The 16,904-nt window shown below is 38.4% G+C and overlaps 2 protein-coding genes and 1 long non-coding RNA gene across 3 annotated transcripts; all 3 read left to right on the top strand.

The window, feature by feature from the left end:
• Positions 1–380: 380 nt before the first annotated feature.
• On the top strand, positions 381–6,267 carry cox7a2b (cytochrome c oxidase subunit 7A2b). Its single transcript, XM_085133932.1, has 4 exons — positions 381–514; positions 801–890; positions 5,562–5,646; positions 6,005–6,267. The coding sequence occupies exons 1-4, from the start codon at positions 491–493 to the stop codon at positions 6,058–6,060; spliced, it is 255 nt and encodes an 84-aa protein (XP_084990058.1). The 5' UTR covers positions 381–490; the 3' UTR covers positions 6,061–6,267.
• Positions 6,268–9,708: 3,441 nt separating this feature from the next.
• LOC146502140 (uncharacterized) lies at positions 9,709–11,807 on the top strand. Its single transcript, XR_014869461.1, has 2 exons — positions 9,709–10,361; positions 10,584–11,807. It is a non-coding gene; the product is annotated as an uncharacterized LOC146502140 (long non-coding RNA).
• A 727-nt stretch (positions 11,808–12,534) lies between these two features.
• On the top strand, positions 12,535–16,894 carry LOC146502139 (collagen alpha-1(XII) chain-like). Its single transcript, XM_085133326.1, is given in 5 exon segments — positions 12,535–12,697; positions 12,882–12,996; positions 12,998–13,026; positions 14,295–14,437; positions 15,543–16,894. Coding segments are annotated over 5 exon segments (663 nt in total). The 3' UTR covers positions 15,756–16,894.
• Positions 16,895–16,904: the final 10 nt, after the last annotated feature.

The raw sequence follows: 16,904 nt of genomic DNA, 5'->3' as shown, positions 1-16,904 counted from the left end.
TTTCTGTTTTTATTTCTTATGTTTAGCTCATTGAGTTTATGTGTAATGAAACAAGTTACATAAAAATGCCATTTACACTTTAACAGAAAGCAAATATGAAGTTTCATATTTGACATAATTTATTGTTAATGGATTGGATATATGTATTTACTAATATATATATATATATATATATATATATATATATATATATATATATATATATATATATAAATAAAAATATATTAACATATATATTAATATATATATATATATATATATTATATAATATGCATCATATATTTATTAATATATGAACCAGTTCATTATAAATTCTATAATTTCGTTTGATTAAATCTGCTCTCATTCTTGACTGTAGGTATCTGACGCTCATGTAGGGGGCAGCAGCGCGCAGCATGAGCACAGTTAATGATAGCGAAGAAGAATTCAGTGGAAACGGAAGTTAAGGTTTCCTGTGCCCTTGTGACAGAAAGCGGACTGTAGACGGACGATGAGCATGTACAGACAATTTTATGTAAGTTTATTTTCTATGTAGAAGTTTCTCTTGGGTGTTGTTTTTTAACGAGTGAACTGGATAAATGCGATGGATGAGCCACCGGGGTAAAAACAATCGGCTACGTTTAGCTTAGAACGGTTAGCAGGGGTCATCACCGGGAAGAGTTAGCATTAGCTTTGCAGAGGAGTTGTATTTAGCGGTGTTGTCCGGCGTCTCGGTGTTTGTTTTGGGTGTATTCAAGACTGGGTTCTTATATTTTCATTAAATGAGTGTTTCTCCGTGTCCTTGTGCTGCTGTTTTCCAGGCGCTTCAGCAGGTAGCGCGGCGGAGCATCTCCAGCTCCGTCCGGCGGCAGGTTGAGAACAAAGTCCCCCAGAAACAGAAGGTGTTCCAGGTAAAGGTCACACAGACAGATCGCTGCACTTCCAACTGTTCCACAAAACCCTGTGTCATCATCGAAGGCCTCCTTTGTGTCTCTGTTGTCGGCCTTAAATTAAGAATCCGACCGTTTCCTACTTCCTGTATACCTATAATATTAATTATTATTTGATCTGAGGCTCTTACCTGTGATCCAAACCTCATATCTTGGTATTGGGAGTGCGCTGGGAAATTTTAAAGGATCGAGGAGCATTGAAAACATCCTAATATGTCAAAGAGTTAATTCCTGTGTGTGTGTGTGTCTGTCTGTCTCTATGTAATAAGCTGATATATGAATGAATGATGATAGAAGTGTTAATGTGTTCATTCTGTTATTAGTTCAAGGGATCCACACTGAATAATATACGTTGGAGGTCCTTTAAGTTTTTAATTTAATTTTTTGGGTCGCTATCCAAGGGCACTACAGTGTCACATCTGTTCATATTTGTAGATATTTATCACAGTTAAGTATATTTTCTGTAAAATGAGTCAATTATATGTAATTATCAAAAGCAATGTATGATTCCTAATGAACATTTTAAGAAGTGAATGTGTTAAGAAACATTTTCTCAATCCACCTTCAGTGTGAGGTGGCCTTGGAGCTGAAATCAAAATGCACATATCTTTATGTTGTGTTTATGGCCTTTAGACAGTGATTGCTGACCTTCATGGAGTCATCTTGCTGACAACAGATCTGCTCTGTTCATTTTAAATTTAGCAACCAAAGGAAGGAGTCAGAGGACACCAAAGCCCCTCAACATTCACCTACCTAACTTGTGTCATTGACTTAAAACAACAAAAACCCAAAGTTCTGTTATCTCCCTTCAGTAGGTGTTTATTTTAAAGGAAAGATGTTCTCATGGACTCCTGTTTTGGTGTGTACTCAGTTATCTGAACGTCAACCTTCAGGGGCTCCTAACGTGATCTGGGATCAATCATTTTTAAAGCTTGGGGAAGCTAAGGTCCCCTTAGAGCTGCAGTCAATTATCTGGATCTTTTATTTTTGTTTTAACTTTACATTCAGACCATGAAAACATTATAACAGTATAACTGTTTCTTTTTAACCAATTTTGTAAATTCTGTATATCAGATTTGCTTTAGAGCCAGAAGTACAGTGAAGAATAAATAAATAAAACAAAAACCTTCAATATCTAAGTTTTCAGTCATGGTCTGAATTTAAGTTTAAATGGGCTCTTAAAAAAATAGCAATGACTTGATCCAGTGTTAAATGTAAGCTTGAATGGTGACCTCTGCTGGCCAAAATCTGGCGCTGCAATTGAATCAAGTTGAGACCTCTTAAGATGAGATTCTATAGCTTTTTTTTCTTTAACAAAAAATGAGCTAAACATACCACTTTAAAAACCTGTGACACCTCTCAGTGCTTACAAATCCTTAAGATGTTCTTAAAAGGTCTTAATTTGGCTTGAATTAAAAAGTATTTAATATGAAGGCAATGCCTTTAATTACTTGGTTTGCTAATTTTTATTAGATTTGTTTTATATAAATATCATAAATATAAATGCCATAAATAAGGAGTAAGTTTAACTTCAAACATTGTCGTAGAGTAAATTCTGCATGCCCAGTCAGCCTGCAGCAATGTTTTAAAGAAAGAACAAGCAGTTTTACTATAAACTAAAAGGTTTTCTTTCAGCTTATTTATTCTTTAGCTATAAAATGGGACAGTGGAGGAAACCCTGAAGAAGTAGATGACAAGAACGGGGAAAAATGCAGTTGCTGGAAATGTTTATGTCAGAACTGTTTTTAGTTGGTTGGTTTTGCTTTCACTTTTGGATGGCGTCCTTAAACTCAGTAAATACTTCAATTTGAGCTTCAGAAATCCTCAGTGAATAAAATGTTTGTTTAAGATTTGTGTAATTGCAAAAAACATAGACGATTCTTGAAATTTTCTTAAATTTTTATTTTTTTAAATTGCAGAGATCAGACATTAAAACAGTATTTGTAGTCTCTGAGCAGTGTGGAGATGAGCGTCCATCCGAGTTTCTTGGTTTTCTTTGTGTTTAATTTTGAAAGAGTTCGATTTTGGTGTCCAGTCTGTTTACATAAAGATGGATTATTATTTATGTGTTCCTGGTGGTGGTGAATGGTGCTTTTTTTTTTTTTCTTTTCTTTAGCAGCGGGTCTTCTAATGAGGACGCCTCAGTCAGTTTAGCTCCACAGATAAGTCTCCGAACTGAGTGGAGTACTAATTCTGCATGTTTAACCTGCAGTAAATCAGCCGCTAACAGAAGCACTAGCTGGGCTTCAGTAGTTTCTTTTAGCTTTCAGGAAAAGGACGAGCTGGTGCTGAAGCAGATCATCGGTGTGAAAATGAAGAACATGTAGATGATTTGAACAGCTTCCAGTGTGTGCTGCAGACTAAACAAACTAGTTTTCCAGCTGGTTTGTTCTCCTGCACTGCTGTTGGCTGCTCCAGTCTGCTACTTATGTGTTGTATGATTAAACAGCTGCAAACATAATTGCATACTTTAATACAAGAGGACAAAATTAGACCTGAACTTTCAAAAGGTCCGTTTTCAATCTGTAACTCAGACCAGTGATAAAAATGAATATCCTAAAACGTCCTCCTGTGTCTTAAGAATATATTTTTATCGCAGCACTTTTTGGATAGTAGATATATTTAATATTTTTTAACATATCTTAAAGATTTACTGTAAAGAAAGTGGATCTATTTTAAATGTTAACTTTGATCTGAGTAACAGATTTTATTTTTATTTTTTTAAGTGTCAGAGGTAATTTTGTTGGCTTCATAACTTTTTTAAAAACGATTATTTTTGCTTTGTGGATTTATTTATTGACACAAGGTTAAAAAAGCGAGGGCTTTATTCCACCTTTTTCTTGATAAATTCATATTTTCTTGGAAAAAGTATTCTTCTGTTATTTTTGGTTATTTTATAACAAAAATTGTTTGTTTCTTTTCTAAAACATTTTTACATGAAATGCAGATTTCTAACTTACAAAGCAGGAACTCCAACAACACTTGAGGAAGTGTCATCCCTGACCCTGATGAAGGCTACAATTTGAAACATGTTGGTCTATTATTAAAGTTGTTCTTCTTCCTCAAGTGTTGCTGGAGTTCCTGCTTTGTGAATTCTTTTATCCTCTCCATTAGGGATGGGTATCGTTTAGGTTTTATCTGATACCGGTGCCAAACCGGTACTTTTGAAACGGTGCCGGTGCTTAAACGGTGCTCGAACCGGTGCTTAAAGAATGGAGAACACAAAATTGGTCCAAAAACCTCTCATGTTCAGCTGTTTTTTTAGTAAAAAGATAACAATGTTAGCCTTTTCTGCAGCTATAGGGCATATATGGTATCACTCTTGGCTGGAAGCAGTGCTTTAACAATGGAAAAAACAAAAACTTTATCCAAAAACCTCTCATGTTTAACTGTTTCCCACTTTTTATTTGGTCATTTTTGCCTTTTTGGCCAGGGTGAAGGGAGTATCTGCCATCAAACAAGAAGACAGCCGCATGTAGCTATGATGGTGTTTGCTAGTTCACCTTACATACATTAATGTAATAACGTGGTTAGCCTACTCAACGTAAATTATACACGAACAACATTAAGCTACTCACGCAGAGAAGAACGGCTGCTGCTGCCATCATCATCCTCATCATTTCTGCTACACTGGCAGGGCTAGGGGCCAGGACTCTACTCTTCAGCTTTTTGGGGGATGTTGCTAACTCTTCGTCCGATAACAGGCACCACACCTGCAGTAGATGCGCTCGGTGTGAGGTCTCGCAGCAAGCTATCAAATACGGCGCATTTTTCGGCTTTTAAAAAAAACGCTATGCGTCGCCAGGTGTTTCATCGGATTTCAGGTGTTACCTCCTTTCCACAGTATCACCTTAAAGCACTTGTTGCAGGCTGCTGAGTTTGCATCTTTTGCTGTGAAGTACAGCAAGACTTTTGACCGCTTCGCCTTGGGCATTTTTAATCTGTAGCTCTGCTCTAAAAGAACGTACGTACCTGGACCCGCCTACTATCCCCGGAAACGTAAAATGATTGGCTAGAATTCAAAGTGTATCACATCTCAGGAAAAAAAAGCACCGAAATAAAGCACCGAAATGTGCGCTGCTTTTCGGTCTGGTTACTACCGTTTATGTCAGAACCGGTGCCATCATGGCACCGGATACCGGTACCCATCCCTACTCTCCATGCACCTTGGAAGCAGGTGAAGTTGTGCCAGAAATTTTATTTTATTTTTTGCTGAGATTTCTAACTTGCCCAGTTTCCTGATGGACATGAACATTATGGTTAGGTTACGTCACTTTGGTATGCTGATTTAGAAGTGGGGAAAAAGATCAGTCAAATCCCCAAAATGTGTAAAACAAAAGTCTTTGTGCCATGTCGGAATAGAAGCAGATATCACTTTTATAGAATAAAACACCCTTATTGTAAAAATGTTATTTATTTATATTTAGAGATGTTGAAAAGTTGTTCTTTTGTTTTTGATGCTCACTTTGTAACAATCACAACGAATCACCATTTTAGTAGGAACCTCATCAGCAGGCTTTCATGCAAACAGCTGCTGCTCTTCACTGTGTTTAATTTTTGTCGGTGTCTGGATGAGTTCTGGTTAAAGCAGGGCTTACAAACCCGATTGTTCCCCTCCATCTTCTGTTGCAGGAGGATAACGGTATGCCGGTTCATTTAAAGGGAGGCAGTGGCGACGCCCTGCTCTACAGGACAACAATGGCACTCACCGTCCTGGGTAAGTACACCTATCTTTGTAACTGCTTTAAACTCTGAGCTATTTTATGAACCTCATGAGCTGCTGTATTTTTTATTTAAATTGAAAAATCCAGCCTGATAAGTTAAACTCAGGTGGTACACAAGTTTTGTACCATGGTAGTTGATATTTGATACCTTTCAGATAAACAAATAGAAACAATCTTGCTGGGATTAAGTAATGGGAACTCCTACTGCTATTAACAAATGGTGTTCTTTCCACAGAACATGAAGTAGTACATATGAGGATATAGATCCATTGGAAAATAATGGGACACTGTATCCTTAGTGAAGCACTTTGAAATCCATTTTAATCTTCGTCTTTTTGCTCTTCCTTCCAGGTGTTGGATATGTGCTGTTTGAGCTGGTGAAGGCATCCTTCCCTCAGAAGAAATAACTTCTCTGCTTCAGCTGTTTACTTCCACTTTCCAAAAACCGGCCAGCTGTTCTATATTGTGTAAGAAGATGAAAATGCTCCGTCTGTGCCGGACCGAGTTTCATGTCGTGGTGCGATTCTATTTTGGTGTTCATTGGATCACTATTTATTTCTCGTAGTCTCTGGTGACCTGAGGATCAATAAAGAAATGCCTCTCATGACCAAGAACCTGCTTGTGCCTCTTTTTTTTTAGTTTTCTGATGGTTATAAACTGTAAAAAGCTGCTAAAGTAATGGAATTAAACTTTAAACTATTAGTAAAGCAACATGAGGCTCTGCAAACTAAACCTTTTTCCTCCAGTGTGAGGATTTCCCATCGTTAGTCTCAGTTTTATAGAGTTTTAAACTTAATACCTACACAAGTAATTAAATCTCACTCTGTCGCAATTTTGGCTTCTCACGGTTAATAAACATTATAGAAAGCCTTCAGCCTCTAGCCTTTGTTTGCTATTTTGTAAAGCGTGCACTAGAGGGTACATTGGACAGTAAATTTATAATCATGCTTGACACATTGTCTTAACATGTCTCACTTTTATTAAATAGAGTTTTTTGTGTTTTTCATATGAAGGAAAAAAAATCCTAAATATTCTAAAACCATTCTTGGTCACCGCTACCACTTCTCCATAAATCCTGCCAATGAACAAGCAATTTTTGTTGGCAGAGGTAATGAATGTGTATTCCTGTACTATATTTATGAGGGCCACATTTTAGTGTTAGGTTTTTCCGGCTCTGTTAAAAAAACAACATTTAAAAACATTTAAATTTCACAGAGAGTGAAAATAATGTTTCTGCAGTGTGTTAAAGATGCCTTAAAGTAGCTCTGGACCTGTCAAAAAAACTGAATCAAAGCCTGCTGTGTGAGAGCTGCAGGTTAGTTAGCGAGGAAGTCTGTCCCTGTGTGTGATTCCTGCAAGTACAGGAACTTCTGCCAGGTTCAGCGTGTCATCTGAGTCTGATGAGAATCACAACACGAATCTTTTTCATAGGAAAAAAGTCTAAGTGTAAACAGTTCTTTGACACACCATAAAAATGGGAAATGAGCACTTTTTCATTACTAAATACATGTTTGGTCAACATACTCACAAATGACTCATATACAGCCTGTTCTCCAAGAGCCTTTGCAAGACTAACCTCACCTGTTGACTGATTCCCTCCGACTTATAGGAAATATTAAGAATGTAATTGGTGAAAAAGATGAAATTGTTAAGAAAATCATCCACTTAACTTATGTGGAGTGGGTGATAGACCTTATGGAGATCCAGTTTGGAAAAATGTTGTAGTTTCAAAATTTGGAACTGAGTTGTGTTAGGTATATTTCCACAGTAATCTATAAAATGCCGTAGTGTATTATTCATTTTTGCCACAAGGAAAAAAGTAGCACCAAGAGGAAAGGAAGATGGATGTATAACACCATTATACCATAAAAATTGTTGAAAATCAGTTCAGGTCTCTATTATGTAAATTACACATTCTTGACCCTTTTCAGTCTGGGTTTCAGAAGCAGCACTCTACAGAGACTGCTCTCTTAAAAGTCTATAATGATCTGTTAATGGCATCTGATGCAGGGAATTGTTCTGTGATCATTTTGCTTGATCTTAGCGCTGCCTTTGACACCATCGACCACAAAATCCTACTTAACAGGCTCAAGGTTTTGGCTGGTGTATCTGACTCTGCCCTAGACTGGTTTTCTTCCTATTTATCAGACAGGACATTTTCTGTTAGGACTGACAGGTTCACCTCTGTCAATGCTGCCCTGACCTGAGGGGTCCCACAGGATTCAGTTTTAGGTCCATTATTATTTTCTTTTTATATGCTTCCTTTAGCTGGAATCATTCAGTCTTTTAGCGACCTGTCTTATCATTTTTATGCTGATGACATTCAGCTCCATATGTCCTCATCAGCTGGATAGGCTGTCCACCCTAGTCCAGTGCTTAACCGAGGTTTCTGATTGGCTTTCAAGCAACTACCTCGTTCTAAATACTAACAAGACCGAGACCATGATCATAGCTCCTCCTGAGCTACATTAGTCAGGTTCTTGCCTCTTTCTGTCCATCTGTCAAGTCAAATATTCGAAATCTTGGAGTAATATTTGACTCTTCTCTGGGCCTTGACTCTCATGTAAAATCTTTGTCTCATTCCTGTTTCTATCATTTAAGAAAAATCTCTAAACTGTGACATATGGTCTCTTCAGCTGAACTGGAAAAACTGATTCATGCATTTGTGTCATCACGCTTAGATTACTGTAATTCCCTGTTTACTAGCTTGGATAAATCATCTCTCTCTCGCTTCCAGGCGATACAAAACGCAGCAGGCAGACTACTAACTCGCTCTACCAAGCGTGTTCACATTACTTCCATCTTATATTCTTTACATTGGCTCCCAATAGAGTTTAGAATTTGCTTCAAAATTCTTGTTTTAACATACAGAGCACTAAATGGCCAGGCCCCAGATTATTTATCCATACAATCAGTGAGGTGAAAGATTTTATTCTTTTCTAAACACCTCTGTCAGACCTTGATGTAAACCTACTCAATGTTATGGCTTTCAGCCATGAATGTCCAAGAGTCAGAGCAGCACAAGGACATTCAAACCCAAAGAATTCATGATTGCCAGACAGGGACAAGTGAATGGGAATAGTTTGGTGGGTAACCAGGGCTGAAGCTTTCCCATAAACCGCAGTTACTTGTAGAAGTTCAACGAGTAACATGGTGGAAATACTAATGTATGTCTCATTTGAAGAGTTTCAGTCAGGAGCCCATCAAAGCACAGAAACAGCTTTAGTGAAGTGGACTCATCTCTGTGCTTGTCCTGCTAGACTTCAGTGCAGCGTTCGATGCTGTCAACTATAATATCCTGAGCAATTAGAGCATGCTGTAGGTATTACAGGTACTGCGCTGCAGTGGTTTAAATTATATATGTAATAGACTCCAATTTGTTCATGTCAATGGAGAGTCCTCTTCAGACACTGAGGTTAATTAACTGAAGGTTAATGATGGAGTTCCACAGGGTTCAGTGCTAGGACCTTAGTATCATCAGAAGGCATAGCAAACATTTTCACTGCTATGCAGATGAGACCCAACTCTATCTATCCATGAAGCCAGATAACACACACCAGTTAGTTAAATTGGTTAAATTACATGAATGTCTTAAAGACATAAAGACCTGGATGACCTCTACTTTTCTGCCTCAGATAAAACTGAGGTTATTGTACTCGGCCCTGAAAATATTAGAAATATGGTATCTAACCAGATACTTACAATGGATAGCATTACCTTGGCCTCCAGTAACACTGTGAGGAACCTTGGAGTCATTTTTGACCAGGACATGTCCTCCAATTAAGATATTAAACAAATATGTAAGACTGCTTTCTTCCATTTGTATAATATCTCTAAAATGAGAAATATCCTGTCTCAGAGTGGTGCTGAAAAACTAGTTCATTCATTTATTACTTCCAGGCTGGACTACTGTAATTCATTATTATCAGGATGTCCTAAAAACTCCCTGAAAAGTCTTCAGTTGATCTAAAATGCTGCAGCAAGAGTCCTGACAGGGACTAGAAAGAGAGAGCAGATTTCTCCTTTACTGGCTTCCCTTCATTGGACCACCCCCAAAGATTTCTTACTTTTTTTTGACAATATTTTCTGTTCGGGTGACACACTACTAAAAATATAAAAAGCATACTGTACTGTACTTGTATGAGACGTAACATTTTAACAACAAAAGTATAGATAATCCCCCCATCCCAAAATGGTTTGTTCCAGCTCTCCCCTACTCTGACTCTAGCGCTCTTGCTGCCAGAGCGATGGTGGCTGAGACGCAGCAGAGCGGAGGTGTAAGTGTCTGGCTTAAAACAGGACATGTTAGCTGCATTTAACCTTCAGTTACTCTTTATATATTAAGGTAGTAGTCACACCATGTTTCTTTTTAGCTGAAAAACATTACACCCGGTAACCCTCACTGTTGAAAACGTGTTTTCCAACGATGTTTGCTACCCTACAATCCGTCCTGTTCTGTAGTAAAATTCAGCGACATTTGACCGTCCTGTTGCTCCCATTGAAATGTATACAGCCTATTTAAAATCTAAAACTTTCAATTGTCCGCAGCCTGCTGTTGTTACCACTGTCCTGTTTGAAATGGATACTAACTAGCTAACTGACTGAATGCCCACTAACCTTATATCTCCTCGTGTGTGTGTGTACAGAGAGACAGCCAGGTTCATAATGGATATAAGGAAGTTTTTTCAAAAAAAGGAGCCACATTCAGGTAAAAGTGTAAAATCAAATGATCCATCAATCAAGAATAATGTTGGATCAGTGTTTCAATATTTATATATTTTATTAGATGTTCATGTGGTTTGGTTATTTGCCTTATGGTTGAAAGTAGACTGAGAGTGGACTTTTTTATTAGTGATCTTATTAGAATTTTTTTCATATTAATGTAATATTTCATCTAATTTAATACAATCTATTTGTGTATGATTGTCAGTCCGAAGAGGGAGAGAGGAAAGAGGGGAATGTGAGGAGAAAGTACAAGATCAGGAAGAACCAGGTAAGAAAAACAGACTGGGAACAGTGACACGCACAACATAAACTGTTAAACTGACAAAGAAAAAAAAAACTAATTTTACTCACATAATCTGGAAGTTGTGTTCTCCCTATATTAAAGCTGCTATACAGAATCTGCAAAACAAACTGGTTTGAAACATTTTTGACCCTCTTTAACAACATTCCAACATAACATTATAATGGATTAAAATTAATGATATATTTTTATGTGGTTCAGCCACAACTCTACTAAAACCTCAGCCAGTAATAGGTAGGCCAACTTTTGGACCGTCCAGTTGTCTGTATGACTGCCGCAGTACGTACATCACATTTGCACACTATCAGAAAGTGCCAAACGGTGCCCTGGTGGAGTGAGGAGCTGTAAAGAGAAGCAGATGCTCTGTTTATATTCTAAAAAAGTTTTAAGCTTGTTTCAAAAATTCTGTACTGCAGCTTTAAATGTTTTCTAAAAGCACACATACACTTATCAGTGTTTCTCAAACTTTTTACAGTGTGTACCACCTGATAAAAAATGTCAAGCTCTCCTAAGTACCACTATGAAAGCATGAAAGTCATAAATCTTACAACACAAAATTATTATTATTAAATTAGTAAAATTAGTATCTGCAATAAAGATTTTTTCATACATTGTATACATTCTACCACAGGCAAAGTTGCCTCCATTTTTATAGTTTTTATTAATATTTTGTAATAATTTATTCTGTTTTGGGAGAGTTTTTTTTATGTATCTGTATTATATTATACATACACATTAAAAGTGAATATCTGTCCAAAAAATGCACTCAGTTTACTTTTTACTCACTATGAGCATCATTCATTATTCTCCCCCAGTAATTAAGGTTAGGATTTTTTTCTATTCCAATCCATTCTTCTTTTGCAGCATTTAAATAACCTTTATCAGATTTGATGGTTTTGTTACAGACAAAAGTGTTTTGCTTTTCTTTCACCAGTGTGGGGATTAAATTGTGTTAAAATGTACAAAACAGTGATGTCATGTTTTGTGACCCAGGCACAGACAGACTTGATGAATTTAAGAATCTTGTGATTTAATAAAGAAATTTGCAGACTTGCACAGAGATGGTAAAATTATGATGACTGATAACGGAGACGAAGACAACAGACGATGAGGACAGGGAGGAACAGGGGTTTAAATGCACCAAAGTGACAGTCAGAGAGAACTCGGGACAACATTTAAGGATGCAGGGACTGACAGAGACAGGTTTATCTTGTCTGGCTGGGCAGCTCTCTGGGTGCTCAGCACCCCCAAAGCTCTGATCCTAGAATCGCCCCTGGTGTACGCTGTTAAGTGCCAGGAGGATTGCCAGGATTTATACATCGGGGAAACCAAACAACCTCTGGCGAAGCGGATGGCACAACACAGAAGAGCTACCTCATCAGGCCAGGACTCTGCAGTCTATTTACACCTACAGGCTAGTGGACACTCTTTCAAGGATGAGGATGCACACATCCTGGACAGGGAAGAACGCTGGTTTGAGCCCATTGTTCCTTCAGTGGGCTGGTTTCAGTCATTATGCAAATGTACTGTTTATAAGATTGTGGAAACCTGCAGTCAGCTGAGACTGAAGAAGTCACTTGGATGAGTGACAAAACGTTTCTCCCACAAAACGCTACGTCCAGATGAACAGATTCAACTTTTGGAGATTTAAAGCTTTCAGTTTAGGTAAAAATACATTGACGTGGGCCATATTTATTCCTCTCATTTGTGGAGCAATGTGTCAGAGAAGCATTCCTTGTTGTTTCCCTCAGATGGGTCAGGCTTGTTTCAGAAGGGCTAAACAACAGAAAAGCAGCATGCAGTGCTTTGGGATCTGCACACATAACTGAAACTTCTTCCTCACTGTGGTACAGGAATGGCTCTAAACTATATCCTCAAGAACAGCTTCAAACCCAACGTGGGGTTGCGTCCAGACTCCCACAAAATCGGCATCCTGATCACTGATGGAAAGTCTCATGATGAAGTCATCTTAGCTTCACAGAACCTGAGAGACAGCGACATCGAGCTCTACGCTATCAGTGAGTGAGCTTCACTGGTTTCAAGAAAAGTAAGTGAAAACACATTTGAACTTTTCGATGAGTGCTACCTGCATGCAGCAATCAGGAAAAGTGCCTGACTTTACTAGAATGGGCTGAAAATAATCAACCAGCAGCCACTTTAGTCATCTTCCTTCATCAAACTCATGGTTTATTTTTCTCACAGGTGTAAAAAACGCTGATGAGAATGAGCTCAGGTCCATCGCCTCTGACCCAGATGACATTCACATGTACAACGTCAACGACTTCCAGTTCCTGGTGGACATCATTGACGAACTCATCCAACCTGTGTAACAGTGTTAAGGGCCCAGGTAGGGAAGGTGCAATTTCAGCATTGTCAGAACAATCTTAAAGATGGGCTAGTGTTTCAAAAGGCTGCTCAGAGAATCTAGTCTGCATCTGATCTGGACAAGACATCTGAGACATTTTACATTTTCTTAAATCAAATAGTGATTTATTAATATTGTTGTCTCAGAGATGTCAGTCATTGGTTTGGCAACTTTACCTACATGCTTGTCATGGAAGTTAGAAGTGACCACATTTGGATAAGAGAGAGAAGTTATCAGCTAATGCAAATAAGATGCAACCATAAACTGTACATGCTCACAACATAAGCAGAGATACCTGCTAATGAGCGCTAACTAACAGATAAAACATGTGAATAATCAGGTCATCTTATTTATTTAAGGTTATCGAGGTGCATCCATGGACCTAAACATAAACTATGTTTTGCTATGAACAACAAACTCAACAAAACTGAAGTACAGACTTCTGGGACAGTCTGTTATTGTAATTAACCGCACAGCAGATAATTTCATTAAAATGCTTCAAGAAGCACCAAACAGCACAAAGCTGTTCTAGAGGTCTACTTTAGTGATTTGAATTGGCATAGGTGAAGCCAAGTGGAGACAGCTAGTAACTACGACTGCTTGTGTCTGCACCATCCCGTTAGCCATAATGGCCACATCCTTAACTTTAAGCCTTAACAAAGTCCAAATGGGTGACTTATCCAAACAGTTGTTATCGACGTATCCCAAGTCGATTGATCTTTTTTTTTTTTTTTTTAATATATATTTATATCAGTCTGTCTTTATTTCTGCTGTAAAGTTGGACATTTTATCATGGAAGTCTATAGGAACTGACTCACTTTTTGACTCTGCCTCAAGTGGACACTAGTAGAAATGCAGTTTTTGGCACCTCACACGCAGAGGCCGATGCTTGGCAAACACATATTCATCCAGGATTTAAAACAAATGAAGCAGAAAGTTCACAGCAGTGTGATTTAAATGTAAGATTTTAAAGTTTAAAACTGCAATTTTTCACAAGTAAATAGCTGCTCAAAGCTTTTTATACAAATCAATATTTAAATACTCCTCTGTCATTTTTAGACATTTTAGTCATCACTGGTGGTGAAGGTCACATGGAAGTGTAACCACAACCCAGTTTTTAAGTGAAGCAGATGGTCAGGAGTCTCGCTGTCAGAAGAGTGAGAATAGCAAGGGCAGGTTTATGGCGGCAGAGTGGTAGTGGGTTTAAAAAAGGAAACTACTGAACATGCTGTGCTTTTGTTCCTTTTTAGGTCATACTATTGAGGCGCCCACCAATCTGGTGACCTCAGAGGTGACACAGAGCTCCTTTTGTGCCACCTGGACTCCACCCAATGGCACCGTGGAGAAATACCATGTCACTTACATGATGACAGCTGGGGAACGCATTGAGAAGGTGAGATTAAACTCTCCCCTTCATGTTAGTTTGAAACAAGAGAACGGACATTCCTGATTTCAACTGTCACAATAAATTTAATTCATATTGATGATAAAGCTGTTATTTAATTTATTTTTAACAATCAAAATATGAAAATGTACCCCAGAGGATATACAGCGTCAACCCATGCGCTAACCCGTGTGCAAAATCAGTTATTTTGGTAGGTTGTTCTAACGCTGCACCAGGAGAATTGTTAAACTTAACTCGTTAATCGAGTTCTACTAAAAATAATGTTTAAATGTCTCAACAGCTGTGATGGTGCTACAGAATTAAGCAGTGAAACAAATGACTTCAAACTTCAACTCTTTGTGACAGCCTCCTGTCTGGGGTGAAAAAAAGTACAAAGTGTGATGTTTCTGTTTGGTCCTGACTGACTTGATCTCTGTGTCAGGAATATTTCTTAATAATTAATTAACAATCGCTGGACAAGGACAATTAAAAATAGATGGTGGCACTGTTTGTTGGCCTAATGATGTCATCAAATCAATATTAATGAATAAAAAACAATAAAAGAGGCTGGGATGGACTTAGCAGTAACTGTGGACCTTACACGGTAGAGGGAGGATGAAAACAAATAGTGTGCCAGCTTCACACCTTTAAGTGCTGTACAGAAAGTGGGAGTGTGGAAGAGACTCACACTGCTACTGGCTCATCCTTCTGTAGCCAAGTCCAGTAGCTAGAAAGGATCAATCAGCCTAAGACAATGTTTAACAGTGACATAATCCATTATCCAAGTGACGCAAATGTCATCATCAGCGCATTAACATGTTGCAAGACTCCAACCAAACGTGTAAAATGACCTGAATGTTTAAGAGGGCAGACTGCTCGTCCATAGCACGTGCACTTCTCTGTCCACAAATAAGCACACTGTCACCAGCTCATGAATGCAGGACAACAGATTTAGGCTCAGCTAACTATAATCATCTAATGATTAAAAGGTGAGAGCTGTAGTCCTCTCGACATCCCAAAGGTGAGTCCAGCTGTTGGTTTGAAGTATTCTTTGGTTTTGGTCATTAACTCGTTCACTGGTCATAGAATAAGAACTAATCCTTTATTGTTTCAGCTGCAAGTCAATGGATCGGTGAGCACTGTATTGCTAGAAAATCGAAACCCTCTGACTGAGTACGTCATCAGTGTTTACGCTGTGTTTGGCAAGCAGAGCAGTGAGCCTCTCAGGGGCACCGAGACCACCCGTGAATGTTTCCTCTTCTGCTTCTCTGCTGCTGGGTGTATGGACATGTTACAGTCTGTAATATTGGTTATACAGAAAACTTAATACAAAATTAAAGAACAACAAATAATGCATCATTTTATTTAGTGCATGGACACTATGTTTGGTGTTCAGATTAGCGCGCACAAAAAAGTACATTTTAATCTTCATCTTTGAACTCTTCCTTTCAGGAGATGGATAGGTGCCATTTGAGCTGGTCGAGGCGTCATTCAGAAGGAAGTTTAACTCCTCTGCTTCAGCCGTATGGTCCCAGTTCCCCCAAACCAGTCAGCCACTTAAAAATACTCCATCTGTGTTGGACTACGTGTTTCATGTTGTGGCATTTCAAAACACATTTATAAATGTGACCACATTACAATTCTTGTACTCTCTCTCTGTTGACCTGAGGATCAATAAATACAACATGGCTCTCATGATCAACAAACCAGTTTGTGGCTCTTTGTGTGTAGAATGGCTGACTGTTGGTGTATAAAGGTAAATAAATGGTAAATGGACATAGCGCTGTGCTACTCTCCCGGGGCACTCAGAGCCTCATTCGCCCATTCATACAAACACCTTCTTCTGTGCTTTCAAGTGCTTTCTATCTAACATTCACACACAGTCATACTCCAATGGATGCATCAGAGAGCAACTTGGGGTTAGTATGTTGTCCAGGTATATTTGGCATGCAGACTGGAGCAGCCAGGGATCAAACTGCCAACCTCCAATCCCACTCTACGTCCTGAGCTACAGCCACCACATGAGTGAAATGTAGGAGGCCAACAAAAATGTTTCACATTTTCCCACTCAAGGCCAGATTTACTAGATGGGGTAAAACCGTGTGTGAGGACAATCCCTATTGCTATTCTTTAAGCAGAAACCCAGTCAGTTCATTTCAATATGACAGAAATAATCTAACAAGAGCAGTGAAATTTAGCGCCTAATCACAAACTAAGACATGAGTTTTGGGTAATTTACTAACAGGACAGGTGCAGCTTGCTAAATGCAGGTGGAAAAATATATAAATATAGGTCAAGCGTGTGTACGTTAAATATGATATCTGGGATATCTCATTGTATTGTTTTGGGGTTTTTTTGACAAATTTTCCTCCACCATCAGTCCTTTCTCTGTTCCTGCCCACTTGTGAACCAATCAGCATTCGGCCGCGCTATCCATGTCCAATAAACTGCGGTTAGAACTTTGGAGACTGCACGG

The sequence above is a fragment of the Neolamprologus multifasciatus genome, chromosome 15 (assembly GCF_963576455.1).
Source record: "Neolamprologus multifasciatus chromosome 15, fNeoMul1.2, whole genome shotgun sequence".
NCBI classification, from domain to species: domain Eukaryota; kingdom Metazoa; phylum Chordata; class Actinopteri; order Cichliformes; family Cichlidae; genus Neolamprologus; species Neolamprologus multifasciatus.
This window is presented reverse-complemented; position numbering and strand designations above follow the sequence as displayed.

What these genes read in the sequence shown, in the direction of transcription:
- cox7a2b (XM_085133932.1), top strand. Translation starts at nt 491, where the DNA reads ATGAGCATGTACAGACAATTTTAT. An exon ending in GCATGTACAGACAATTTTAT is followed by an intron (nt 515 to 800) that starts GTAAGTTTATTT and finishes GCTGTTTTCCAG; the next exon opens with GCGCTTCAGCAGGTAGCGCG. An exon ending in AGAAACAGAAGGTGTTCCAG is followed by an intron (nt 891 to 5,561) that starts GTAAAGGTCACA and finishes CTTCTGTTGCAG; the next exon opens with GAGGATAACGGTATGCCGGT.